The sequence below is a fragment of the Pelophylax lessonae genome (genome assembly GCF_965119305.1).
Source record: "Pelophylax lessonae genome assembly, chromosome: 6".
Lineage (NCBI taxonomy): Eukaryota > Metazoa > Chordata > Amphibia > Anura > Ranidae > Pelophylax > Pelophylax lessonae.
This window is the reverse complement of record NC_138773.1, coordinates 126547035-126574777: the sequence shown is the minus strand read 5'-3', so window position 1 is coordinate 126574777 and position 27743 is coordinate 126547035. Positions and strand designations below refer to the sequence as shown.

Genomic DNA, 27743 nt, shown 5'->3' with positions numbered 1-27743 from the left:
CAGTGTGAACCGGCCCTCAAGAGTCTCTTCTCCAGAATAACTGTAATGTATTTAATTGATTCTCATTGCTGGGATCCTCCATCATTGTTTGTTTTATTATTTTTGTTGCCTGTAGCTGAAATCTCAGTCCCCGTTCACACTAAGGCGACCTGGTCGCCTCACAGGTCGCCTTCCATAGGGAAGCTGCGGACCCGTTCTAATAGGAGCGACACAAGTTCAATGTTATGAAGTCCGTGGCGGCCACTCCGAGGTCGCGGCGCGCTGCTCTCACCGCGACCTCGGAGGTCGCCCCCCCAAGTCGGATCGCGGCAATCAATGCATCAATGGCTTCCTGTTTATTTTGGCTTCCTAAGAGGTGTTTTTTTTTTGAAAGACCCCGTTCACACTGGGGCGACCTGTCAGGCGACCTGGTCGCCTGACAGGTCGACGTAGGTCGCCTGCCATAGAGAAGCTGTGGACCCGTTCTAATAGGAGCGACACAAGTCGCTCCGACTTAGAAAAAGGGCCCGGAGCTTCTTTGGGGCGACCCGGAGTGACCTGCATTGACTTCAATGATATGAAGTCCGTGCCGGCCACTCCGAGGTCGCGGTGCCAGCTGCGCACCGCGACCAGCGAGGTGGCCCCGGCAAGTAGCGTCGCCCCAGTGTGAACGGGGTCTAAAGGGGTAGAATTATTGATCTACCTTTTTTGGACTGAATGTAACGTACAAGTATTTTGCTTGTTTTGTTAGCAATCGCATGCTAAGCTTCAGCTACTTCTGATGTACAAGCACCCCCAGTTTCTGTTCAATATCTTTCCTGAGGATTGTTGACCATACTGCATTTAGATCTAGTGGATTGTGTTGCCCAATACCATCTTTGCCTGCACCCTTTCGGTACAGGTTGACTGATCTACGTAACAGCTCCTAAAAATTTCCTTTGTACTTGAAATTCAATTTCATATTCATACACCAGCAATAGGCAAACGCTGCATGTTTTAGTCCCGGTTCACACTTGTACGATGCGGGAAGGCTGCGAATATGCAGCCTGTTCCCGCATCGCAAATGCACATCTGGAAGTTCACACTGCCATATGCGATACGCAGGGGGTGTCAATGAAATGTTAACGACACCCCCAGTTTGATCGCAGTGCGATCTGACAGTTCGCACAGGATCGGATCGCACAAGTGTGAACCACTGTATCTGATCGCATGTAATGAAGAAGCAGTGCGCTCCGAATTGCATGCGATCGCCGCACTCGCACAAATGTGAACCGGCCCTTACCCAATTTTTTCACGTTTCTTATAAGAATAGCGTTGTACAATTTTGACTTACTGACGCTTTTCAAAATGCAGGAGAAGTATGAAGAGCAACATGCAGAAAGCTACCTGCACATCTCTACACTTGAAAATGACCTTTCTCAAACTACAGCAGTCAAAGACCAACTACAGAAATATATCAGGGAACTGGAACAATCTAATGATGACTTGGAAAGAGCAAAGAGGTATGTGAGTCCTTTCCTTTTTTTCTTTTACTTTTTTTTTTTTCTTCCTTCCTTCCTTCCTTCCTTCCTTCCTTCCTTCCTTCCTTCCTTCCTTCCTTTCTCTTAAAAAAAAAAAAAAAAAAACTACACAAAGCTGTCCCTGCAAAATAAGAATGCCACGAAAATAAATATACAAAACGATTACCAGTTGCTACTAGATCTACTCTGGCATAAATCTAACAAAGTTATTATACTATAAATCGCTGTTCACAGCACTTTCCTTATGCTACCAAGAGCACAGTATTTCCACCATCTATGCATCCTTATTACATAAACATTTGTGTGTGTATATGTATGTGTGTGTGGAATGTATTGAAACTCTGGAGAGAGAGATATTTATAATATATATATATATATATTATAAATCTCTCTCTCTCTCCAGAGTTTCAATACATTCCAAAGAATATTTCTTGCAAAGTGTCTGAGGCTTAAGGTGCTTCCTGTCATAAAGTGCTGCATGCATTGCTCTGTGCCCAGTGTTGCTCACCAAATGCTTTTGACTTTGTGCAGCTTTAACTCTTCAGGGAATGCTGTCCACAAGGTTTAGAAGTGTGTCTATGGGAATGTTTGACCATTCTTCCAGAAGCACATTTGTGAGATAAGGCAGTGATGTTGGAGAGAAGGCCTGGTTCGCGGTCTGCGCTCACATTTATCCCAAAGGTGTTCTATTGGGTTGAGGTCAGGACTCTGTACAGGTTAGTCAAGTTTCTCCACCCCAAACTCGCTCATCCATGTCTTTTATGGACCTTGCTTTGTGCACTGGTCCAAATCATTTGGTGTAGGGGGGATTATGATGTTCAGTGGTTGGGCTCGGCCCCTTAGTTCCAGTGAAGGGAACTCTTAAGGCATCAGCATACCAAGACATTTGGGGATGGCCCTTTCCTGTTCCAACATAACTGCGCACAAATGCAAAAAGGTCCTTAAAGACCTAGATAAGCGAGCTTAGGGTGGAGGAACTTGACTGGTCTGCACAGATTCTTGACCCCAACCCAAAACAACACCTTTGGGATGAATTGGAGCATAGACTGTGAGACAGGCCTTTTCATCCACATCAGTGCCTGACCTCACAAATGGGCTTCTGGAAGAATGGTCAAACATTCCCATAGACCATTAGTAAACCTTGTGGCCAGCCTTCCCAGAAGAGTTAAAACTTTTCCAAAGGGTGGGCTAACTCCATATTGAACCCTTGGGACCAAGACTTAAACTCCATTAACTTTCGTGTGTGTGTGTGTGTGTGTGTGTGTGTGTGTGTGTGTGTGTGTGTGTGTGTAAAGGCAGGCGTCCCAATACTTTTGATAAGTTTTCATGTGATAACACTGAAGAAATGACACTTTGCTGAAAGGAAAAGTAGTGAGTGAACAGCTTCTGTAACAGTGAAAATTTGCTGTCCCCTCAATTATTACACACCTGCTCCCCATTCACACCTGAGACCTTGTAACACTAACAAGTCACATGACACCGAGGAGGTGAAATGGCTAATTGGGCCCAATTTGGACATTGTCACTTGAGGGTGTACTCACTTTTGTTGCCAGCAGTTTAGGCATTAATGGCTGTGTTCAGTTATTTTTAGGGGACAGCAAATATACACTGCTACAATGTAAAGTAGTAAGTGTACAGCTTGTATAACAAAGTGTCATTTTTTCAGTGTTGTCACATGAAAAGATATAATGAAATATTTACAAAAATGTGAGGGGTGTACTCCCTTTTGTGAGATACTGTGTGTGTGTGTGTGTGTGTGTGTGTGTGTGTGTGCGCATAGACTCAATAGCATTGTAATATATAAATGCATATTAATATTAGTGTGTGTATGTGTATATGTATATATGTATGTATATATATATATATATATATATATATATATATATATATATATATATATATATATATATATATATATATATATATATATATATATATATATTTCTATTGTCCATTGACAGACGCAACTCTTATGCTTCTTGTATCATAGGATTATGCTGCCCCCTACAGGAGAGTAGTACTAGGCAGTGAAAAAATACACTGACACGCCTACAGGGGCTGTCCTTCATGGCATAACTCCACACACTCTGCCACAAGCCAGTTACTTGCTGCCTTGTGAAGGAGTAGGTAGGTTTCCTGCTGGGACTTCGGGCTCAGTTTGTTTTTTTTTTTTTTTGTTCTTTTAAGGGTATTTCTGTTTATTTCTCTTTACTCACTAACGCTAGCTAGTGTCAGGGGGATCCTCCTGGTTCACTACAAGCGACAGCCGGCTGAGGTTTCACACTGGATAATATCGATCCTTATGGTCCCCCAACCTGGCTGACAAGCGCGAACAGGTTATAGTCCCGCACTAGGCCTCGCCACGACAGAGCCCCTGTGGATGGGGATGAGCCTGCAAATGGCTATCTTGCCGGGACTCATCCACTTGGAACACCCTAAGTCGCAGCGTACCCCTCGGCTGGCAGCACCCCCACTCGGGGTGGGAGGTCTGTTTGGGGCAGGGTCCACCTGGTCCATGGTATGGTGAGTAAACTGAGCCCCTCCCATGTCCCTAGTGGCCTCTGGGGGGGGGGGGGGGGGGGTCATGTGTGCCAACTCCTGGGGATAATAGGACCCCGTATTCCTAAAAGATCCCCCTGGCCTATCAGGATTCCATCCCTGCCTTCCCTGCTCTAGCATGGGGGCGTTCTATTCAACGCCTGGTGCCCAAGGGGGATGGGTATACAGCGCCACCTTACTCTGTGGGGTCATTTTAGGTAGAGCCCTGGTGTGGCCTTGTATCTGGGTCCTGACCGCATGGCGGCGTTTGGTCGCCATCTTGGGTATGGGCATTGGCTCCCTGTGTGTGAGGTGATGTGGCCATTTTGGCCATTGTATTGGCGCCATTTTTTTTTTTTTTTTAGCCTGGAACTACACCAGCAGTTCGGCCTCTTGTGGATTGATGTCGCTTCCTGTGGCATTGCTATCTGTGCTCAGTTCTCCATGCTGCAGACGTTGCTGGTTCATCTGTGATGTGATACAGTATGGGGGTCATTTCTGGGCATTCCCTGTGCAAACTGCTACCTGCCGCTGTTTAACCACTTGCCGACCAGTCACATTGACTGTACTCCGGCAAAGTGGTTCGTTATCATCCCTCCTACGTCCCTGGACTCCTCCCCCTGTAGGCGGTGCTCGCGCGCCGCCCGAGGCGCGCTCCCGCTGTTTTCAGTCACAGCGGGAGTCGGGCCAGGGGAGGAGCGGCGGCGATCGCCGCTGCTCTTCCCCGATCGTCGGGGAATCTAGTTTGGAGATCCGCCCGCTTGTGTAAACAGAGCAGGCGGATCTCCTCAGTGACAAGGAGTGACAGATTGCAGTGTTCAGCATAGCTGAACATGCGATCTGTCCTTATGTCACTGTCACCTCCCCCCCCCCCCACACGTTAGTAAGCACCAGGCATACATTAACCCCTCCCTCTCCAATAAAGTTAACCCCTTCCCTGCCAGTGTCATTTTTACAGTAACAGTGCATATATATATATATATATATATATATATATATATATATATATATATATATATATATATATATATATATATATATATATATATATATATATATATATATATATATATATATATATATATATATATATATATATATATAGCACTGATTACTGCAGTAATGTCACTGGTACCCCCAAAAGTGTCAAATGTCAGTCAAGGGTCCGATCTGTCCGCCGCAATGTCGCAGTCCAGCAAAAAAAACCGCAGATCGCCGCCATTACTCGTTTATATAAAAAAAAAACACCAAAAATGACAAATCTTTTCGTTAGTAAACGCAATAACTTTTGCGCAAACCAATCAAAATCCGCTTATTGTGATTTTTTTTTTTTTTTTTTTACCAAACCTAGGTAGCAGAAAACAAATTGGCCGAAAATGTTAAAAAAAATGTGATTTTTACATTTTTTTGGGGGGGGGGGGGAGAATTTCATATAAAAAAAAATGTTAAAAATATTGTTGTTTTTTCAAAATAAACGCATTTTTTGTTTTATAGCGCAAAAAGTAAAAATCGCACAGGTGATCAAATACCACCAAAAGAAAGCTCTGTTTGTGGGAAAAAAAGGACGTAAATTTCGTTTGGGTATGGCGTCGCACGACCGCGCAATTGTCAGTTAAAGTCCACAGCGCTGAATCGCAAAAAGTTGCCTGGACGTAAGACAGCAAAATCCTCCGGTGGTTAAAGAGTAACTGCACCATCGGGCGGTGCGGACCGCTATCGCAAATTTAAGAGGCAGTGCACGTTTTTTTTTTTTTTTTGATTTGTTCAGTAAGGGAAACTTTACAATTAACTGAGCCCACACAGTCAGGAACGTGGGTAGTTTTGGCTCTCTCAAAGCCCAGAAATCAAGTCAGTTTCCTTGTCCCGAGGAATTTCATGATATTGTGAATGAACAATGGCGGGGTGCCCAAGCGTTTTAAGCGCCGTTATCCCTTTGCTGACAATGTCTCGAGCTGCTCGAGGTGCCACCTAGGGTGGACCACCCTGTTTCCAGGTTTAACAAATCTACTGTGGTACCCATGGAAGATTCATCGGCCTTCAAGGACCCGGTGGACAGACTGGTGGGATCCCTTTCCCGCCACCTCCATGTTTTGGCGGGTTCAGTAGAAAAACCAATCTTGGTGTCCGTTCTGGTTTCACAGATGGTAATGGTATGGGTTAAAGTGCTTAGGGGTAACCGGAACACTGAGATATTCCCCCGACCTTGATTGGACTCACGGACCAGATGGCCCAGGCCCTGTTGTTTCTGTTTGATGCGTCCTTAGACACGGCCCCTCTGGTTGCCAGAGGGTCAGCGGTAGGGATTGCCATACGCCGCATGGTGTGACTTAAGAGCTGGTCGGCTGACCAGGCTTCTATGTAGGCCTTAACAGATCTCCCCGTTCTGGGCGAGCGATTGTTTGGAGATTCCTTTGGATGAGTTGATAAAAGGCTTAATGGGGGGTAAGACCATTAAGGGACTCAGGGACACGAGAGAGGTTAACTGTTCAGGGCCTCTGGAGGGAGCAAAAAGGCTTAGTCGGTGTAAGACCAGTCAGTCCGGTTCGGCGGACAAATCCTCTTCTGCATTAAGGAGCGCGCGGGGGGTGGAGTCTGCGTTTCTTTCAGGAACCCTGCATGTCCTTGGTCTGGAACAAATGGTTTCATGAACCGATTAGTTTCGGGTACAAGTTTGTGTTTTGGTCTCGGCTGTCAGACAGATTCTTTCTCTTAAATCTTCATCTTTCTCCAGATCGCTTAAAGGATCTCAGGGAGGCAGTGCAGGACCTCCTTGCACAAGAAGTGATTGTGTTGGTTCCCTCGCAGGACCGATTTTCGAGGTTTTTATTCAAACCTGTTCATGGTGCCCAGAAAAGAGGGCAAGGTGCGTCCTAATTTGGACCCCAAGTCTCTAAACTGCTTTGTGCGGGTGCAGTAGTTTCGGATGGAACCCATTCGGTCAGTAGTGGCATCTTTAGATCAGGGGGATTTGTTTTTTAGCCTCAATTGACATCAAAGATACATATCTGCACATCCCTATATATAGGGAACAACAGAGGTATCTCCGTTTTCCGGTGGCGGAGGAGCACTTTCAGCTTGCAGTGTTACCCTTTGGTCTAGAAGTTGCACGGAGAGCTCCCAGAGTCTTCACTAAGGTTTTTGGTCCTGGTGTTGGCATTGCTGGGCAAAAGAGGGATTGTGATCCTAGGCTATCTGGACGTTCTCCTGTTGAGAGCAAGATATCACCCAGCCTTGTTGAGCAATCTGTCATTCATGGTTGGGGTGGATCATCAACTTCAAATCTGTTCTGACCCAGTCGGTGCGACTGGATTACCTGGGACTTGCTTTGGACTCCTCCCGTGGAGAGAGTCTTTCTTCCTGGGGACAAACTTCAGAAGTGGCAGGGAGAGATCCGGTTGCTGCTGGAAAGCGATCTCTCTACTCTGCCATGCATGAGAGCCCTGAGTCTGGTGTCGACCTTTTTGAGGCGGTCCCTTTCGCTCAGTTTAATTCCAAGCCTCTGCAAAAAGATACTTGTTGAATGGACAAGGATCTACAGTCCTTAGACAGGATACGTTTTTGAGCCAACTTACGAGGTCAACGATCTGTTGGTGGCTTCAGTCTCCTGCCCTGATTCAGGGCAAGTCCTTTCTACCACTGCTGTGAGTGGTGGTCACCACTGATGCCAGCCTGTCGGGCTGGTGCAGGGTGCTGGACAACCCCAGTGCCCAGGGAGTCTGGTGGACAGGGGAATTTTCTTTACCAATCGATGTTCTGATCTAGTGGACAAATTGACTGCGTGGTTTCCTGGCTCGGATCCAATCGAACACTGCCACGGCTGTGGCCTACATCAATCATCAAAGAGGCACAAAGTGTACTCGGGCGGCCCAGGAGGTGGCCGAGGTTCTGAGGTGGGCGGAAGGATAGGTTCCGGCTCTCTCTGCAGTTCACATTCCGGGATTGGAGAATTGGCAAGCGGATTCTGGATCACGGGGCATGGTCCCTTCATCCCGAGGGTGTTTTGTCTCCTGTGTCCGTGAGGGACCCCGGAGGTCTACCAGTTTGCATCTCGGTTAAGCAAAGATGTGCTAAGGTACATAGTCAGAGCTTGAGATCCTCTGGCCGATGCCACAGACGCATTGGTAGCTCCTTGTAGTATCGAACGATTTTATGCCTTCCCTCCGATACAGCTGTTGAGGTTTTCTCCGTAGGATGGCGGTGGAGCATGTTCTGGTGGCTCCAGACTGGCCTAGTCGGTCTTGATACGCAGACCTGGTGAAGATGGCCGTCATGCCTCCCTGGCGGTTGCCTTTTGAGGGAGGACCTGCTTTCTCAGGGGCTGATCCTCCATCCTGCTTTACAGTCGTGGGCTTTAATGGCATGGCTGTTGAAGGCCAGGTGCTGAAAAATAGCGGTCTCTCTGAGTCTGTGCTTCCTACCCTGCTGAGGGCTAGAGCAGCGACTTCCAGAAAGATTTATCATCGCAGGTGGAATATTTTTATTTCATGGCGTGAATCGCAAAAATTGCACCCTTGCAATTTTTTCGGTGGCTAGGGTCTTGGCTTTCTTGCAAAAAGGATTTGAATAATGGTTGGCCTTAGGCATGATAAAGGGCCAAGTGTCAGCTTTGGCGATGTACTTCCAACGCCTGTTGGCTGTTAATACCTTAATTTGCACCTTTTTATTCATGGAGTGTGTCGTATGACTCCGAGAAAATCCCCCTTGCTTCCGTGGGATTTGACTTTGGTTTTTTCTTCAAAAGCCTAATTTTGAGAATATAGGGACATAACTCTGCCTTTATCTCAGAAAGTTGCCTTTTTGGTGGCTATTACTTCTGCTCACAGACTAGCTAGTTGGCTGCGCTTTCCTGTCCACCTTATTTGGTCGTCCTCAGATATAAAGTGGTTCTCCAACCTAATCCGTTTTTTTTTTTTTTTTTTTTTATTCCTATGGTGGTGTCTGATTACTATTTTTAAATGAAGAATTGTTTGGCCTTAACTCTATCCTAAGCCTAAGCATTCCAAGGAAATTTCCTTGCACTCTCTGGATGTGGTTCAGACGATAAAGTTTTACCGGTTGGCCACGAGTCTTTTAGGAAATCAACTATATATTTTTTGTCCTTACTGAAGAATCTCGTAAGGGTTGGCTGCTTCTGCTGTGACTATATCCAGAGGGATTAGGCAGATGGTTGTACAGACTTATTCCTTGAAGGGTCAGGTTCCTCCTTTCCCTGTGATGGCGCGTCCTACCAGGAGGCTGAATGCCTTTTTGGGCTTTTATCATCAGGCCTCTGTTATTTAAGTGTGTAAGGCGGCTACTTGGTCGTCCGGGCATACTTTTACAAAATTCTACAAGGCAGTTTTGTTGGCATCTTTGGATGCATCCTTTGGCCGCAAGGTTTTGCAGGCTGCTGTTAAAGGGAATTTTTTTTCCTCCTTTCAGGGGTTTATATTTGCTTTCTATTGGTAAGCTCCTGTTCCTGGCTGAGCTTCGCTACCCATTTAGCTACATTTTTGCCTTTTGGAAAAACGTTACCTGTTTTTTTTTTTTTTGTGTTCCTCCCACCCCTCATGCCTACACTGCTTTGGGGCGTCCCTATGGTATAAGAAGCATAAGAGCTGTGTCTGTCAGTGGACTATAGAGAAAACTGGCTTTTCGTAAGAACTTACCGTAAAATGCTTTGAAGTCCATTGACAGATGCCCCTGTTATGAGGATGGTTTGTGTGTGGGGTTATACTGTGAAGGACATCCCCTGTATGCGTGTCAGTGAATTTTTTCACTGCCTAGTACTACTCCTGTAGTGGGCAGCATAACCCTATGGTTTTAGAAGCATAAGAGCTGCGTCTTGTCAATGGACACCAGAGAAAAGGATTTTACTGTAAGTTATTACAAAAATCCAGTTATATAATATAATAGTGTGAACATATGTATATATGTATGTATATATATATATATATATATATATATAATTCTCACAAAATTATGGTAATATTTTGTGTGGCCACCGTTTATTTTCCAGCACTGCCTTAACCCTCTCGGGCATGGAGATCACCAGCGCTTTACAGGTTGCCACTCAAGTCCTCTTCCACTCCTCCAGGACGACATCACAGAGCTAGTGGATGTTAGAGACCTTGCACTCCTCCACCTTGTGTTTGAGGATGCTCAAAAGGGTTTAGGTCTGGAGACATGCTTGGTCAGTCCATCACCTTTACCCTCAGCTTCTTTAGCAAGTCAGTGGTTGTCTTGGAGGGGTGTTTGGGGTTATGTTGGAATATTGCCCTGCGGCCCAGTCTGGGAAGGGAGGGGGATCATGCTGTGGTTCAGTGTGTCACAGCACATGTTGGCATTCATGGTTCCCTCAATGAACTTTAGCTTCCCAGTGCCGGCAGCACACCTGCAGCCTCAGACCATGACGCTCCCACCACCATGCTTGACTGTAGGCAAGACATGTCTTTGTACTCCTCACCTGGTTGCTGCCACACACGCTTTGACACCATCTGAGCCAAATAAGTTTATCTTGGTCTCCTCAGACCACAGGACATGGTTCCAGTAATCCATGTCATTGGACTGCTTGTATTCAGAAAATTGTTTGCGGGCTTTCTTGTGCATCATCTTTAGAAGAGGCTTCCTTCTGGGATGACAGCCATGCAGACCAATTTTATGCAGTGTGCTGCGTATGGTCTGAGCACTGACAGGCTGACCCCCCCCACCCCTTAATCCTCTGCAGCAATGCTGGCAGCACTCGTACGTTTATTTCCCAAAGACAACCTCTGGATTTGACCCAAAGACAACCTCTGGATTTGAGGCTGAGCACGTGCACTCAACTTCTTTGGCTGACCATAATGAGGCCTGTTATGAGTGGAACCGGTGCTGTTAAACTGCTGTGTTGTCTAGGCCACTGTGCTGCAGCTCATTTTCCAGGTCTTGGCAATCTTCTTATAGCCTAGGCCATCTTTATGTGGAGTAACGCTTTTCTTTCAGATCCTTAGAGTTCTTTGCCATGATATGCTACGTTGATCTTCCAGTGACCAGTATGAGAGAGTGAGAGCGATACACCAAATTCCACACCTGCTCCCCATTCACACCTGAGACCTTGTAACCCTAACGAGTCACATTACGCCGGGGAGGTAAAATGGCTAATTGGGCCCAATTTGGATATTTTCATTTAGGGGTGTTCTCACTTTTGTTGCTAGCAGTTTAGACATTATTGGCTGTGTTTGAATTATTTTGAGGGGACAGCAAACTTGCACTGTTATACAAGCTGTACACTCCATTACTTTACATTGTAACAAAGTGTAATTTCTTTAGTGTTGTCACATGAAAAAATAAAGATATTTGCAAAAAAATGTGAGGGGTGTACAGACTTTTGGGAGATGGTGTGTGTGTGTTTAATCTATCTCTCTATGTACCTATCTTTATCACCTGCATCCAACAGAATGTAAATAAATGTAAATAAAAAATTATATATCAAGGTAACTTATTAGAGTGAACAACATCCACTTACACCTCAAAATAGAGGTGACCAGGGGGTTAAAGCCACATCATAATGAGATGAAGGCTGTCCAAGAGTACCTCCAATTATGCAATCCACAAATTTGCAACAAACGGGTCTGGTTCAAAAGAAAACATCAGACCAAGAGGAAATGAGCTAGTTCCATATGCCTAAAACCGTGGATAAATCTGTGTGTGTGTGTGTGTGTGTGTGTGTGTGTGTGTGTGTGTGTGTGTGTGTGTGTGTGTGTGTGTGTGTGTGTGTGTGTGTGTGTGTGTGTGTGTGTGTGTGTGTGTGTGTGTGTGTGTGTGTGTGTGTGTGTGTGTGTGTGTGTGTGTGTGTGTGTGTGTGTGTGTGTGTGTGTGTGTGTGTGTGTGTGTGTGTGTGTGTGTGTGTGTGTGTGTGTGTGTGTGTGTGTGTGTGTGTGTGTGTGTGTGTGTGTGTGTGTGTGTGTGTGTGTGTGTGTGTGTGTGTGTGTGTGTGTGTGTGTGTGTGTGTGTGTGTGTGTGTGTGTGTGTGTGTGTGTGTGTGTGTGTGTGTGTGTGTGTGTGTGTGTGTGTGTGTGTGTGTGTGTGTGTGTGTGTGTGTGTGTGTGTGTGTGTGTGTGTGTGTGTGTGTGTGTGTGTGTGTGTGTGTGTGTGTGTGTGTGTGTGTGTGTGTGTGTGTGTGTGTGTGTGTGTGTGTGTGTGTGTGTGTGTATGTATATATATATATATATATATATATATATATATATATATATATATATGAAATGTGTATCCAGTGTCCATTTAATACACGTGTTCTATCAAGTTTCTCTTTTGTCCTTTTTTCTCTGGTATATATATATATATAATTTATTCCTCTTCACCAGTATAGAATCGCCTTCCAGTGCATTTGAATATTACTTGTGTATATACTGCATTAGACCACCACCAGTGTAATTCCGCTCGCCTATTTAAGTGGACCCAAACTTTATAAAGGTCCCAATCTTTATAAAGGTTAACAGCACTTTTTTCTCTGTCGTAGGGTTTCTGTATTCCTGTGTGCCTCCATCAGTATGGGTATTTAGATGTCAAATCAGTGCAATCCTGGGTCATCCCAACGATTATTTGTGTGTTGGACCCGAAAAAGTAATACTGATAGTACTCAAGACAATCACTAGAACACTAATCGATGGCTGACATAAGAACTAGTGGACTGTCGTACATTTATGCGCCTTAGGTATAGATGCATTTTAGTAGTTTTTAATGTTTATGTACTGACCCAGTGTTTGCTTAACACAGAGCTACCATCATATCCCTTGAGGACTTTGAGCAACGTTTGAATCAAGCAATTGAGAGAAATGCATTCCTTGAAAATGAGCTGGATGAGAAGGAAAATCATCTGGAATGCATCCAGAGGTTGAAAGATGAAACCAGAGGTGAGGCAAATGGTGCTTCTTTGTTTCACACCTGGCATCTGTAATCTATCTGGATTCAAAGTGATTTACTATGTTCTAGTAATGCAATACCCTAAAAATGTATAACTTTCTTGTCTTAACCTTACTACTGAAAAAAAGCAGTGCATTTCCTTTGCCTTGAGTGTCATAGCTGTATAGCTGCATTGTGAAATTGTCCAAGACCCTCAGCTTCTGACTACTTTTGTTGCAAGGTTTTGGCAATATTGCTGCTGTATGCAGTTCAGCTTCTGCTTCATTCTGTTGATCTGTACTAGATCAATCGTCGGATCCCCAGTTATTAAGGGGCATGGCTTTGCTTCCTCTATCAATTGTTTCCTCCACATAGTGCATAAGCAAGGAATAGTAAATCTGTAACTGGTGGTGGATAGCAGGCAATGTTGGTGACTAGTCCCCCTGCTTTTTTTTTTTTTTTTTTGCCATGAGTACTTTTCTAGTTTTTGGTGCCTGCTGAAAAAGCGTTTCCTAGAAATTAGAAACCAGTGAAACAGCAAGTTGGTTATCGCAGATGTTTGCATGTTAACAAACCTCCCTGATGGCTGTTTTAAAGAGTCATCATGTTTATACTAGAGCTTTTTAACTGCCGGATCTGTTTCTGATAATGTTTTAACAGGCCAAACATGGTAATCTTTAGGTTTGCCAACAAATACAGGCTCACCAACCTACCTTCTTACTAAGCCACCCAGCATCCTTCCTTGCTGCCTATTCCTTGCCTTGTGTGCATAAAGGGATGGTATGGTTTATTAGGCCTGAAGCAGAATGTCGCAGGGACATACAAGAACCATTAGGTGTCTGGTGGATGAGAGACTCCTATTTGAAGTTCGAGTAAACCCCATCTTCTGGACCTAAGGTCACCAATATGGGACCTCTTAAGTCCTAGTAAGGACCTACTAAATCCTTTCAGTTCTATGAGGGCTGGCCATGGCCAGACATAAGGTGTGCTCTCTTGAGGTTTTCTTAGTAGTACCCACTTGAGGCTCACGGCAAATGTGAAGGGTTTTTAGGGGTGAGTCTGGCTATTTCCTCTCTCAGAAAATCCCTGGTAGTTTTGATTGAGCATGCCCTAGTCTTCAAAGACCCAGTGAACAAGAGCGTAGAGGCCCTCCTTAAAGCCTCTTCTGTTAAGCTCAGATATGCAAGCAAAATTGGTTTCTGTGGCTGTTTGCCAGAGCCAGGTAGATTCTCTGGCTGCAGAATTGGTCTAGAAAATATTCCAAATGTAATGCAAAAATATGCTGGACTTTGGATATGCCACCAAGGAAACCATATACAGCATCTGACACCTCAACACACATTTAAAACTACCAGATTTTTTTTTTCACTAACTTTAGAAAAATGAATAAAGAACCTCAAACTTTTGACAACGTGCAAAGAAAATTGCAAATGTAGCTCTAACACAATATTATGTCTTCAGTATATTGCAATCCATATAGCTAAACAAAAATAGCCAAAACCCCGAAGTAAGATAAGCAAGGCAAGGTACACACAACAGGAGGACATGCTAGTGTCCCAGATTACTTTAATATCACAAATTATCAAAGCACACATAGATGATGATACATGAAATAGGGAGGATGAAGAGGGGCAAATATGACTGTATAGAAAGGCTTACTTAAGATGGAGAGGTCTACAATGGAAGACGACAAGAAAATGTGCAATTTTTAAATAAACCAACCCCAATAAAGAATATATAAAGCTCAAATGCCAATCCAGAGATCAAATGAGCCTAAAGTGATATGGAAAATTTACAGATTGCCAAGTAACCTCACAAAGCAAAAATCTAGCAAGCAAACCTCTCCATACATGTGAAGCATGGATCACCAATAAGAACAGGTTGAAAAATATGCCTCTATAAATACCTCCCAAAAGGCCACTCCCCGTCCCACATTTAATAAGCCTGCCAAGCTGGAGCCAATAGCTGCTATGTATGTCATATTTATTTTCTGACAAACTAATTGCATGGAAAAAATAAACAAAACTTTCAGTTTCAAACTAGTTCTAAATTTTCAGAACAATTTGAAACAGTCAGAATTTCATCGATCCAATTTCGATTTGAAGAATAGCTGGTTGCTAAAGAACGGGCTGGCAAGCCAGCCGCTGAGCCCTTAACCGCTTGCCGACTGCGCACAGTATATTTACTGCGGCAGTCGGCCCCGGCCAGGCAGAGTGACGTAGGTCTACGTCGCTCGCCTGTCACTCCTTCCAGAGCCAATAGCGGGCGGGCGCGCGCCCGCCGAGGCGCCCGCCTCGGCTCGTTCACGGAGGAGTGCGGGAGTGTGACTGGCGGACCCGGTGTCCGCCGGTCACACTACGATCGCCGCTACAGCGGGAGAAAGACAGAGCGGCTTGTGTAAACAAGCCACCTGTCAGTTCTCCCTGTGTAAAAGTGAAGATCAAACAGTTCTACTATGTAGAACTGTTGATCTTTGTTTTTACACTAGTAGACCTGTCCCTGCACAGTTAGAATCACGCCCCTAGGACACACTTAACCCCTCCCTGTCCAATACTGTTAACCCCTTCCCTGCCAGTGTCATTTTTGCAGTAACAGTGCATATATATAGCACTGATTACTGCAGTAATGTCACTGGTACCCCCAAAAGTGTCAAAAATGTCAGTCAAGGGTCCGATCTGTCCGCCGCAATGTCGCAGTACCGCAAAAAAAATCGCAGATCGCCGCCATTACTCGTTAAAAAAAAAAAACACCAAAAATGACAAAAATCTTTCCCTTTGTTAGTAAACGCGATAACTTTTGCGCAAACCAATCAAAATACGCTTTTTGCAATTTTTTTTTTTTTTTTTTTTACCAAACATAGGTAGCGTAAAACAAATTGGCCGAAAATTTTGATTTTTACATTTTTTTTGGGGGGAATTTCATATAAAAAAAAGTGAAAAATATTGTTGTTTTTGCAAAAATTACGCTTTTTTTGTTTATAGCGCGTGATCAAAAAATCGCACAGGTGATCAAATACCACCAAAAGAAAGCTCTGTTTGTGGGAAAAAAAGGACGTGAAATTCGTTTAGGTACAGCGTCGCACGACCGCGCGATTGTCCGTTAAAGTCACGCAGTAAAAAATCACAAAATAACCCCTGGTCTTTTAGCAGGAAAATCCTCCGGTGGTAAAGTGGTTAACTGAGTTCTCATCAGCTGTCAGTGGGATTCCCCATTGACAGCTGAAAGTAGACAAACCATTGCCAGCAATTTAAAAAATGAGAAAAAACTGCATAGTATGGTTTTTCAGGGGAACCCCACGTCCAAAATTTTTTAAAAATATATGGCGTAGGGTCCCACCAAAATCCAAACCAGACCCTTATCTGCATGGATCCCTGCAGGCCAGGGGAAGGTATGAGCTCACAGAGTGCCCCTCTGTTTTTTTTTTTTGTTTTTTTTGTTTTTTTTGTTTTTTTTGTTTTTTTTTTACTCTCCAGTCTTGCCATGGGATTTTAATCTGGCCCTGTCAGCTGTACAGGTGGCTTTCTTTTTTTGAGCCCATTTGGGCTTTTCCCTTCGATGTACTTACTTGAAAAGTGTTTTTTCTCTATTGTTTACTGACAGCTCCGTGTCTTCTAGACCATTGGGCTTATGCTGCTCACTCTTCAGGTTTAGGACTAGGCGGAAACCTTTTTGGTTACACCCATGAGGCAGTCCCAGGGGGTATACCATCACTTCCTGCTATAAGACTTCAGTTTTTTTTCTTTTGCCTAGTCAGGATTAGAGACCTGGCTCTCTGCTGGGCTCTGTGGTCCTGGTATTCTTTCATGGATTTGTTTTTCTTTATTTTTTGTTCCTGTGTGAACTACAATCAACAGCCTGACTGGGCGACGCACTGGATATCCTAGATCCTTATGATCTTCCCAGTCTGGCCTGTGAGCGCGACCCAACTATTAGCCCTGTGCTAGGTTGGCCGTGACATAGCCCTACTGGATGGGGGCTGGCCGGTGAGTTTAAACCCCTTGTGAGGTTGCATAGCCCTGGTCACAATCAGTCGCAGCTTACCTCAGTCCGCAGCACCCCCATTCCAAGATGTGTGCGGTGGACTGCTGGGAGTAGCACCCGCCTGGTGCCTTGGTGTGGTGAGTAGTGCCCCCCCCTCCTTTCTTTCGGAATTGCTGGGGAAGGTAGGCCCCCTTCTGTGACCTTCCTCCCTCACATTTTTCCCCCCATCTCCACAGCGGGGTTCCCCCTGTGTAGGTTACCCTCATCTGCCCCATGTCTCCCCTCTTAGCCCCTTTTGGAGGGTATGGGTGTGTTTTGGGTAGGGGGGCTTGTCTGGTGTTGGGCTGGATTGTGGTGGGTGTGTGTGGCTGTCAGTCCTCCTTTTTGGGGATGCCTATACCTTGGCGTTGCGGGGGGGGAGGATCCCCTCCTGGTGAATGCCTCTTTTCTGGGATCCCGTGCAGCGCTGCGTGAAGCTGCCATGTTGCCACGGATGCTGGATTCCCGGCTTCTGGCAATCTTTGTGTAGTCCAGCGACCATGTCTTTGGTTTCCCATAGAGAATAACGGTGGACATTTTCTTGTAGTCTAAGTGGGGTGATGTTCTGCGGGGCCTCTAGTGTTGGTGTCGGCGCTTCCTCTTCCGTCGCAGTGAACCACCGTTTGCCTGATCCACCTAGAAATGGTCGCAGCAGACGCAACCAATCCCTTTCTAGGTCCTTCTGTAAGGACAAAAAGAAAATCTGGTCTTTGTTCCATTTGACCAGAATTTCCCTCTGTAATGACCTGGTGTGGAACTGAGCAAATGGGACCGCCTCGAAGGTCGACACCATCCGGCCTAGGACTCTCATGCAAGTCCGCAGAGAGGACAGATTGCTGGACAACAAACAAATTGCCCCCTGCAACTTCTGCAGCTTGTCCAGGGGAAGAAAAACTTTAGCCGAAGTGAAATCAAGAGTCAGACCCAGGTAGACCAGTATTGAGGATGGTACCAGGGCTGAGTATGCGAAATTGATGGTCCAGCTGAACTCTTGCAGTCCTTGCAGTGATTGCCAAATCCCCCAACCGAGCTGAATGGGAGTCTGCTATTAACAGGAGATCTTCCAGGTTCCCCAGGACCGCAACCCCCCTCTGACGTAGAAGTGCCAATATTGGAGCAAGCACTTTGGTCTTGCCTCTGCTCTGTGTCTTCACAAAAAGGTAACGCCACAAATTGAAAGTGCTACTCTCCCACAGCGAAGCGAAGAAAATGCTGGTGTCCAGCGTAGATAGGGATGTGTAGATTTGCCTCCTTGATATTGATAGAAGCCAGGGGGTCTCCCTGATGTAGGGATGCCACTACCGTGCAAAACTTCTGTACCTGCACGAAGCGGTTCAGAACTTTGAGATCCAGGATTGGATGCACTTTGCCACCCTTCCTGGGCACAGATAACAGGTTTGAATTAAACCCCTGAAAACATTCCCTAAGAGGGAACTGGTACAATCGCTCCCTTTTGACAGCAGATCTTGCACTGCCTCTCATAGGTCCGTTAACCGATCTGGAGATAGGTTGGACTGGAAGAAGCTGTCTGACAGTCGGGACCTGAATTCGATCGTGTAACCCAATCGGATCAGTTTGTGAACCCATTTGTCCTCAATCAAGGAAGTCCCATGGTTCTGGAAAGAAGCGAAGATGAGTCGTCCATCCCCCCCCCCACCCCAGAAACGGGTGAGGGCATCCCTCATGCAGATGAGGATTTGTCTGCATATCCGGATTGACCTGTGCTCAGCTTACCCGGCCATGTCTTTTTGGAATACCCAGAAGAACTGAATGGCTTTGCTCCTTTCTCCTGCGATCCAAAGGTACGAAAAGGACTGCCTATGAGTAGTAAATGAAGGCCTCCGTCTATTACGCGGTGCCTTACTCTTGGTGGATTGGGGAAGAAGAGTACTCTTCCACCTGTAACACCTTTGATCAACTCATCCAGGGAGGATCCAAACAACCTGTACCCCGTAAAGTGATGGTCAGAAAGAGAGCCTTTTTTTAAGCCTGGTCCGCAGACCAGCTTTTTAGCCACACCATGCGTCTAATCGTAACCCCTAGCGCAGACACTCTGGCTACCAGTGGAGCTGCATCCAGTGACGCATCACATGTTTACAGAAGGGCTTGGACCATTTGGTCAGTTAGCTCAATCAGGCCTGATGAAAGCTGCTCCGTTTCCAAGTCACTTTTCAGCAACTTCGCCCATTGAGCCTGCTATCACATGCAAATGGAGGGATAGACTCAATCCGTCTTTCCACGGGGTCTGTAAATACTGGGGACTCCACTGGAACCACAGTAGACTTTAGTCTAGAAACCAGATGATCCACCTTTGGTGGTACGGTCCATCTGGCGGATACCATGTCCGTGAAATGGTAGCGCCTTTTTAAAGCGCTTAGGCACCACTAACTTTTTGTTTGATGCGCCTCCGCTGTTCATTGACCATCGTGTCAAAAAGTTCCGGACAGGTGAAAACCTTGCCCGACTTCTGGGATTCGCGGGTGCCAAAAGACATCTGCGTCCCTGGCGCTGTAGAATCGGCCACCATTTTTAACGTTTCCTGCATTGATGCTATAATTGCCTCCACCACAGGCTTTCCCGCGCGGCTATTGGCGAGGATACATCCCCCTCGCCATCAGAATGCGAAGATGCAGATCCACCAGAATGGCATGCGTCCGCAGCGGCCACATAACTCAGAATCTGAGGATGCTAGAGAGGCAAGGGAAGGCATAGGGCGCTTTCTACTAGTGGCATTTTTTAAAACTAAATCCACTTTTGACACCAGGTTTTCCAAAACTGCTGTAAATGCAGACAGGGGCTGCGACCCGGAGGGTCCCACAACCGCACTGAGGGGGGTCTGTGGGTGAGATTTGGTCCTGGGACTCCATATTTACTTAATGCAAAAAAACAGTGTCACTTTAAGAAAAACTGCAAAAAACAAAAGCAATCTGCATTGCGGCACCACAAGTCCCATCCCTAGTACAGCCTGCAGCAGGGTGGATGAGAAATACCTACAAGGTTAGGGATAGACCGATATGGTTTTTCCAGGGCCGATACTGATATTTTGGTCACAAAGTATCGATATGGGCCGATATTCTGCACATTCAATCAGATGTCCAATGCAGAGTGACCAGTGCCCCCATCCAATGCAACCTCCAAAACGATATGGAGTGATAAGACACGTTCTGTGCAGAGAGAAGACTATCTGACACAGTAAAATGGAAATAACTGGGTCATGTACTAGTCACCCTAGCTTCTCCCTGCTCTCCAGCGATTTGTGGACACCAAGAAAATGGCCGCCCCATGCATTTCTATGGGGGAACTAACAAAACCTAGCCGCCCATGCAATTCAATGGGAACATATTTTTACATTGATGCAGAGCAAAATGATGCCCCAGGGGCCGCCATGCGCTCTCAAGGACCCCCCCCAGGGGGGTCATTAGACAGTGGCTTCAGGGGGTCCCCAGGAGGGGACCCACCAGGATAAATCTCCACTCCCCCTGCACAGAACCGCCGCAGCGACCGTAATATATCCGCCCTTCTGAGGTAGGAACCTGCTGGGTGGGGGGGGGGGGCTGGTATCACTGAGAGACCAGGGGAACTGGGGGTCTGACTTTCCCAGGGAGGGGCCCATGTCCACCCCGAGACCGCCAGAGAAATGGGGGGTGGGGGCACTTAACATGCCAAAGGCATCAGGTGGGCACCACTCTGAACAGACTACCTCTCCACCTGGGGTGGGGGTGCTGACGGCCATAGGGGTACACTGCGTTCCGTAGAGGTGTTTCACTCGCAGGCCTGCGAGACCTAGTGCTGGATTATAACCTGCGCACACTTGCTGGCCAGGCTGGGAGACCTTGAGGATCTAGCATATCCAGTCCGAAACCCAGCTGGCTGTTGCTTGTAGTTCTCTCAGGAACAAAAGTAACTAAAAAGTAAAGTCTTCCAAAAAGGTTAAAAAAAAAAAAAAACAGCGAAGACCGAAGTGCCAGCAGCGAACTAGGTCCTACTCAACTAGGGTGAAACAAACTGAAGCCTATAGCAGTGTGTGGGTGTATGCCTGCAGGGATGGCCCTATAGGCATGCTAAAGCTTTTTCCTGCCTAGTGTTCTACTCCTGTAGGGGGCAGCATAACCCAATGGTCAATTATATAGAGCTGCGTCTGTTGTCTGTCAATGAACGATAAAGAAAAGGTGCTGACTGATCTACCTCTTTTAGGGGACCGCTTGTTCGGTGCCTCTCTGGAAGAGATCATTAAGGGCCTTACGGGAGGTAAGAGTACATTACTTTCGCAGGTTGCTAAGGGCAGGGAACTTCGTTGTAGGTAAACGTCGTCCTTTCTTCTCGGCTCAAAAGCGTCCGTTTCATCTATCTGGATCACAGGAAAAGGGTTAGAGATACACCCGTAACTTTGCGGGAGGCTCTAAGAGACCCTGGAATGGTAAGTCAAAAGCGGGCAGTTTTGGTTCCGCAGACAAGCCTTACCCAGCCTGAAGGGGCGCCCTCACCTGCATCTGTGGTGGAGGACGTTGCCCTTTTTCCTGATCCGTGGCCCTTGCTCATTAAGGATAAATAGGTCCATGAGTTGGTTCAGTTACAAGATAACGTTTCGGTCCTTTGGCAAGGCTCTTTTCTTCCAACTTGCACCTGTCTCATGATCGGCTGCAGGGCCTCTACGGGGCAGTGCAGGACCTGTTACCACAAGGAGTCATTGTGCCTGTTCCAGAGTCAGCATGTTTTCAAGGTTTTATTCAAATGTGTTTACAGTTCCCAGGAAGGAAGGCAAGGTTCATCTGATCTTGGATCTCAAGGCTCTGAACTGCTTTGTGCGGGTTCAGAAATTTTGGCTGGAGTCCATCCGTACAGTAGTTAGCTTTCCTTCATCAAGGAGTTTTTCTGGCTTCGATCAATCTCAAGGCGCTTACCTTCATAGCCCAATGTTGGGCATCAGCGTTTTTCTTCGCTTTTGCTGTGGGTGAGGAGCACTATCAATTTGTGGCATTACTTTTTGATCTTGCCTCCACTGTTCCACTATGTGAACTGGGTATTAACATAGGTTTTGGCCCCAATTCTGGCCTTGCTACTGCAGAAAGGGATCGCAGTACTGGGTTACCTGGACTATCTGCTTCTGCGTGCAGTCTTCATCCGCTCAAGAAGCCGACTTGGACATTACTGTGCGAACTCTACAGGAGTTCGGATGGACACTAAATTTTCAGAAATTGGCATGGACTCAGTCCACCAAGCTGGACTACTTGGGTCTGACGCTCGGTTCAATGTGGGCCTGGGTTTTTTGTCCTCAGGCGAAACTTCTAATGCTACAGGATGTGGTTCGTTTACTGTTGACCAACCGTCGGTCGTCGCTTGGGACTTGTATGCAAGGGCTGGGCCTGATGGTTTCTACCTTCAAGGCGGTTCCATTTGCTCAGTTTCAAACCAGACCTCTGAAAAGGGAGAGTCTGTCCAAATGGAACAAGGATCCGCTGTCACTGGACAGTCTGTTCCTGTTGAGTCAGAGTTTGCGGGAGTCTGTTGTGGTGGCTTTGCTCCCTGGTGGTGCTTCTGGGAAAATCCTTTCTTACCCTGTATTGGACTGGAATCGCCATGGATGCCAGTCTGTCCGGGTGGGGAGGTGTCTTGAGAGTGTACTCGGCCCAAGGGGTTTAGACGGAGTCCAGTCTGCCGATCAACATTCTGGAGATTCAGGCGATTAGGCTTTGTCTGTCTCGCTGGACGGATCGTCTGCAGGGACGCTCTGTGATGCAATCGGACAATGCTACAGCTGTGGCATATGTCGGTCATCAAGGGGGCACAAAGAGTGCCCTGGTGGCCTGGGAAGTGGCCAGTATATTGAGGTGGGCAGAACTATATGTTCCAGACCTCTGCTGTGCACATTCTGGGGGTAGTGAATTGGCAAGCAGACTTTCTCAGTCTGCAGACGTATCTGGAAGAATGGTCTCTTCACCCGGAGGTGTTTAATCACCTGTGCCTTCGGTCACTGTCCCCCCCAATGTGGACCTGTTGGCCTCTTGCCTCAACAGGAAGGTGCAGAAGTTTGTGTCAAGGTTTTGGGATCCTCTGGCCGATGCTACAGGCGCCCTGGAGGCCCCTTGGGGTCAATATCGTCTTTAAGCCTTTTTATCTAATACAACTTTTATTGAGACTGCTACAGAATTAAGGTTGAAGGATTCCAGTCATTCTGGTGGCACCAAACTGGCCTCTCCCCTCTTGGTATGCAGGCCTGGTAAGGCTTGTAGCAGACGTCCCTTGGAAACTTTCTCTCAGGGAAGATCTTCTGTTTCAGGGACTAATCTTCCTTCCTGCTTTACAGTCTCTGGCTTTAACGGCTTGGCTATTGAAAGCCAGGTGCTGAAGGACAGGGGGCTGTTGGAGTCAGTGATTCCTCTGCTGTTAAACCTTCCGGCAAGTAGATTTTCTAGCTTTTATCATAGTTTGAAGGCGTACATTACTTAGTGTGAGTCTCAAGGGGGGGGGGGGGGGTTTCCCTGTTGCTTTTCTGTGTCTCGCCTGTTGGAGTTTCTACAACTGTGTGTAGAACAACATTTGGCTCTGGGCAGTTTTGAGGGCTAGGTTTCCGCTTTTAGTTATGTTTTTTCAAAGGCCGTTGCCAGTGAAGTTCTTGGTTCACACTTTTGTGCAGGGAGTTTGCCATCTGGTTCCTCTGGTGCGATCCATGTTGCCTCCATGGGATCTCAATTTGGTACTGTTGGTGCATTAAAAAGCCTCCCTTTGAATATATTCGAGAACTTCTACTCGCTCTACCAAGAAAGCCACTTTCTGCAACCGATATCCATTCTGCACATCAGGTGTTAGAGTTGGCCGCATTGTCTTGTCGGTCACCTTACCTGGTGATTCATAGGGACAAAGTGATGTTGCAACCCTGTCAGGGGTTCCTTCATAAGTTTGTCTCAGGGTTTCATTTGAATAAAGATTTTGTGTTGCTGTCCCCATGTCCTAAGCCAAAACATCCTAAGGAAATTGCTTTACATTCCTCAGATGTGTTAAGTGCTATTCGGGTGTACCTGGTGGTGACTGAACCCATTTGAAAATCTGATACTTTGTTCTTACAGATGGACCCCATAAGGGGCAGGCTGCATCTGCTGTGACCATTTCCAAGTGGATCAGGCAGACAAGTGGTGCAGGCCTACTCCATTAAGGGTCAGGTTCCTCCTTTCCCTGTTAAAGCACATTCTACCATGGGGCTTCATGCTTCCTGGGCCTTCCGTCATCCGGTGTCAGTGGTTCAGGTTTGTAAGGCGACTATGTGGTCGTCTGTACACACATTCACGAAGTTTTATAAGGTGGATGTGCTTGCATCTTCAGATGTGGGTGGCGTTTGGCCCCAAAGTTTTGCAGGCTGTGGTTGCAGAGGCTTCCGCTTCTTGTGGGTGTATTTTTTTTTTTCCCTGGTGGTGAGCTCCTGTTATACCTGGTTGGCTATGTTCAGCCTTGGGAATTCTGCGTTTGCTGTGTTTTTTTTCCCACCCCTCATATTGACACTGCTTTGAGAAATCCCAATGGTCTAAAGACTTGAAGCTGTGTCCGTCAGTGAACCTCAGAGAAAAGGATTTTACGGTAAGACAAAAATCCATTTTTTTTCCTCCATTTTGTTCCTGATGAGAATCTACAGTCGATTGTCAGACTGGGCGACACACTTGATAATCTAGATCTAGAGGGTTCCCCCAGTCTGGCCAGTGGGCGCATGCAGACTGCAGTTCCGTGCTAGGTCGGCTGCAACATAGCCCCACTGGACAAGGGGCTGGTCTGTGAGTTAAACGCCTCGTGAGGGCACATACGACCTGGCTTCAGGCCTAAGTCGCAGCACTCATCCTGGCCAACAGCAACCACATTACGATAGAGCGGTGGTCTTTCCGGGGCGGTACCCACCCTGATCCTGGTGTGGTAAGTAGTTGTCCCTCCCCTCTACTGCTGGAGGGTTTTGATGTGGGCCCTTCCTTGGGATGTTTGGATCCCCGGGCTCCCCTTTTTTCCCCAGACAGCTCCTCCTCCTCGGTCTTCTGCAGGCCTTTGGTGGCCCCCCCCCCCCCCCTCCATCCTTAGTCTCTAGACAATCTGATCCTGTTTAGCCTAAGCACGAGTGTCCCTGGTTTGGTGGCTTCTTTCGCCGGAACTTTGCCAGGGAAAATCCTGCCAGCCCGTCTGAGTGGGGAGGCATCCTCGGCACGGATTGTGCTCAGGTGGTATGGACTAAGGAGAGTACAGGCTACCGATCAAGGTACTTGAACTCTAAGCAAACAGACTTTTTCTGGATCATTGGACGATTCGTCCTTCAGGGGTGTTTGGTACAAATTCAATCAGACAATGCCACAGCCATGGCTTATGTAAGTCACCAAGGGGACACAAGAAGTGCCTTGGCCACTCTGGAAGTAGTTGGTATTCTAAGTTGGGCAGAGCGTTTTATTCCAGCCCTCTCTGCTTTACACATTCTAGGGGTCGATAATTGGCAAGCGGATTACCTCAGTGGACTGTCAGGGTGCCAGCAAACCAGACCACACGAAGATGCAAGTAAATAAAAGCAGTTTATTAGAGCAACAACAATCAACCTCACAGAGTGAGGAGCAAAATCAGGGGTAGTCATTCAAGCTGGGACTGAGTCTGGAAGCGGGTAGTAATTTAAGCCGGTGTCAAGTCCAAGAGGCGGGTTATCTGCTGATGCTAGGGTCGCCTGCCGATGCGGAATGGAGAGCAAGAAAAGCCGTCAGCAAAACCAGGTCATGCACGGAGGGACACTGAGGACAGAAAACTGCTAGCAGTGATACACCTTGGAGCACAAACGCAAGGGCAAAGGACTGAAAGCCAACAGGTGAGAGAGAGAGCTATATAGATCTACACAGTATCTCACAAAAGGGAGTACACCCCTCACATTTTTGTAAATGTTTTTATTATATCTTTTCATGTGACAACACGGAAGAAATGACACTTTGCTACAATGTAAAGTAGTGAGTGTACCGCTTGTATAACAGTGTAATTTGCTGTCCCCTCAAAATAACTTAACACACAGCCATTCATTTCTAAACCGCTGGCAACAAAAGTGAGTACACTCCTAAGTAAGAATGGCCAAATTGGGCTCATTTAGCCATTTTCCCTCCCTGGTGTCATGTGTCTCGTGTGAATGGGGAGTAGGTGTGTTAAATTTGGTGTTATCGCTCTCACTCTTATACTGGTCACTGGAAGTCCAACATATCCCCTCATGGCAAAGGGCAGTATTCCAATATAATGGTCCCAAACACACCTCCAAGACTACCACTGCCTTGTTAAAGAAACTTAGGGTAAAGGACTGGCCAAGCATGTCTCCAGACCTAAACCCTATTGAGCATCTGTGGGGCATCCTCAAATGGAAGGTGGAAGAGGACTCCAGTGGCAACCTGTGAAGCTCTGGTAAACTCCAAGCCCAAGAGGGTTAAGGCAGTGCTGGAAAATAATGGTGGCCACATAAAATATTGACACTTTGGCCCCATTTTGTACATTGTCACTTAGGGGTGTACTCACTTTTTTGTTGCCAGCTGTTTCAACATTAATGGCTGTTATTTTGAGGGGGACAGCAAATTTACACTGTTATACAAGCTGTACTCTCACTACTTTACATTGTAGCAAATTGTAATTTCTTCAGTGTTGTCACATGATAAAATGTAAAATAAAATATTTACAAAAATGTGAGGGGTGTACGCACTTTTGTGAGGTGTGTCTATATGTATACATGTCAGGGGCGCAACATCATCACTGAGCAACACCCAGGCAGCAGGCAAGTGATAAAGCAAACAGTTTACAAAAGACCGCAGTCTGCACATGTCCAAGTTGGCTGCAAACAGGAAGGCAAGGTAAGACCTTGACATCAACAGGCGTTGGACTAAGGGGAATGGTCACTTCATTTGGAGGCATTTCATCAGCTGTGTCTCAGGTGGGGTACTCCCGAGGTGGATCTGTTGACCTCTCGTCTCAACAGGAAAGTACAGAGGTTTGTGGCATGGTCTTGTGATCCTCTAGCCGATGCCTTTGTGGTCCCCTGGAGTTGGTATCGTGTGGTTTACACGTTTCTTCCCCTCAAACTTCTGCCGAGACTCCTGCGCAGAAGGGGTTCCGGTCATTCTAGTGGCTCCAGACTGGCCTTGCTGGTCTTGGTACGCTGATCTGATACGACTGGTCATCAATGCTCCCTGGAGACTTCCTCTCAGGTTAGATCCGCTATCCCAAGGGCCAATCTTCCATTCTGCTTTAGTCGTTGGCTTTAACGACTTGGCTGTTGAAAGTCAGGTGCTGAAAGATAGAGGTTTCTCTGAATCAGTGATACCTTTGCTCTTAAAGGCTAGAAAATCTACCTCTCGAAAGATTTACCATCACACTTGGAAAAAAGTACATTGCATGGTGTGAGTCTCTTGGGATTCACCCTCGCTCCTTTTCGGTGGATCGTATCTTGGCTTTCCTCTAACGGGGGGTTGAGCAGCGCCTGGTCTTGAGTACCATCAAGGGCCAGGTTTCGGCCTTGGCAGTTCTTTTTCAATGTCCATTGGTCACACATTCCTTGGTGTATACCTTTTAGCCAAGGAGTTTGACACTTAGCTCTTCCAGTGCAGTCTCCATTGCTGCCTTGGGATCACGGAATTTGGTGTTGTCAGTTCTCCAGAAGCCTCATTCTGAAAATATTCTTGAGGTTCCCCTGCTTGCGTTGTCTCAGAAGGTGGCCTTTTTGGTGGGTATTACTTCTAGGCGCAGGGTGTCAGAGCTGGCTGCACTATCGTGTTAACCTTGCCTGATGAGTCACAGGGATAAGGTGGTACTTAATCCATGTCCGTCGTTCCTTCCAAAGGTCGT

At 46.6% G+C, this 27743-nt stretch overlaps 1 protein-coding gene across 2 annotated transcripts in view; it reads left to right on the top strand.

Annotated features, from left to right (window-relative positions):
- The window catches only part of NDE1 (nudE neurodevelopment protein 1), a 126157-nt gene that overhangs the window by 59178 nt on the left and 39236 nt on the right, over window positions 1-27743 (top strand). For both annotated transcript variants that reach the window (XM_082260192.1, XM_082260193.1), the window contains exons 4-5: window positions 1333-1481; window positions 12774-12910. In XM_082260192.1, the coding sequence (XP_082116318.1) occupies window positions 1333-1481; window positions 12774-12910 (286 nt within the window). The remainder of the gene's footprint in view (window positions 1-1332; window positions 1482-12773; window positions 12911-27743) is intronic.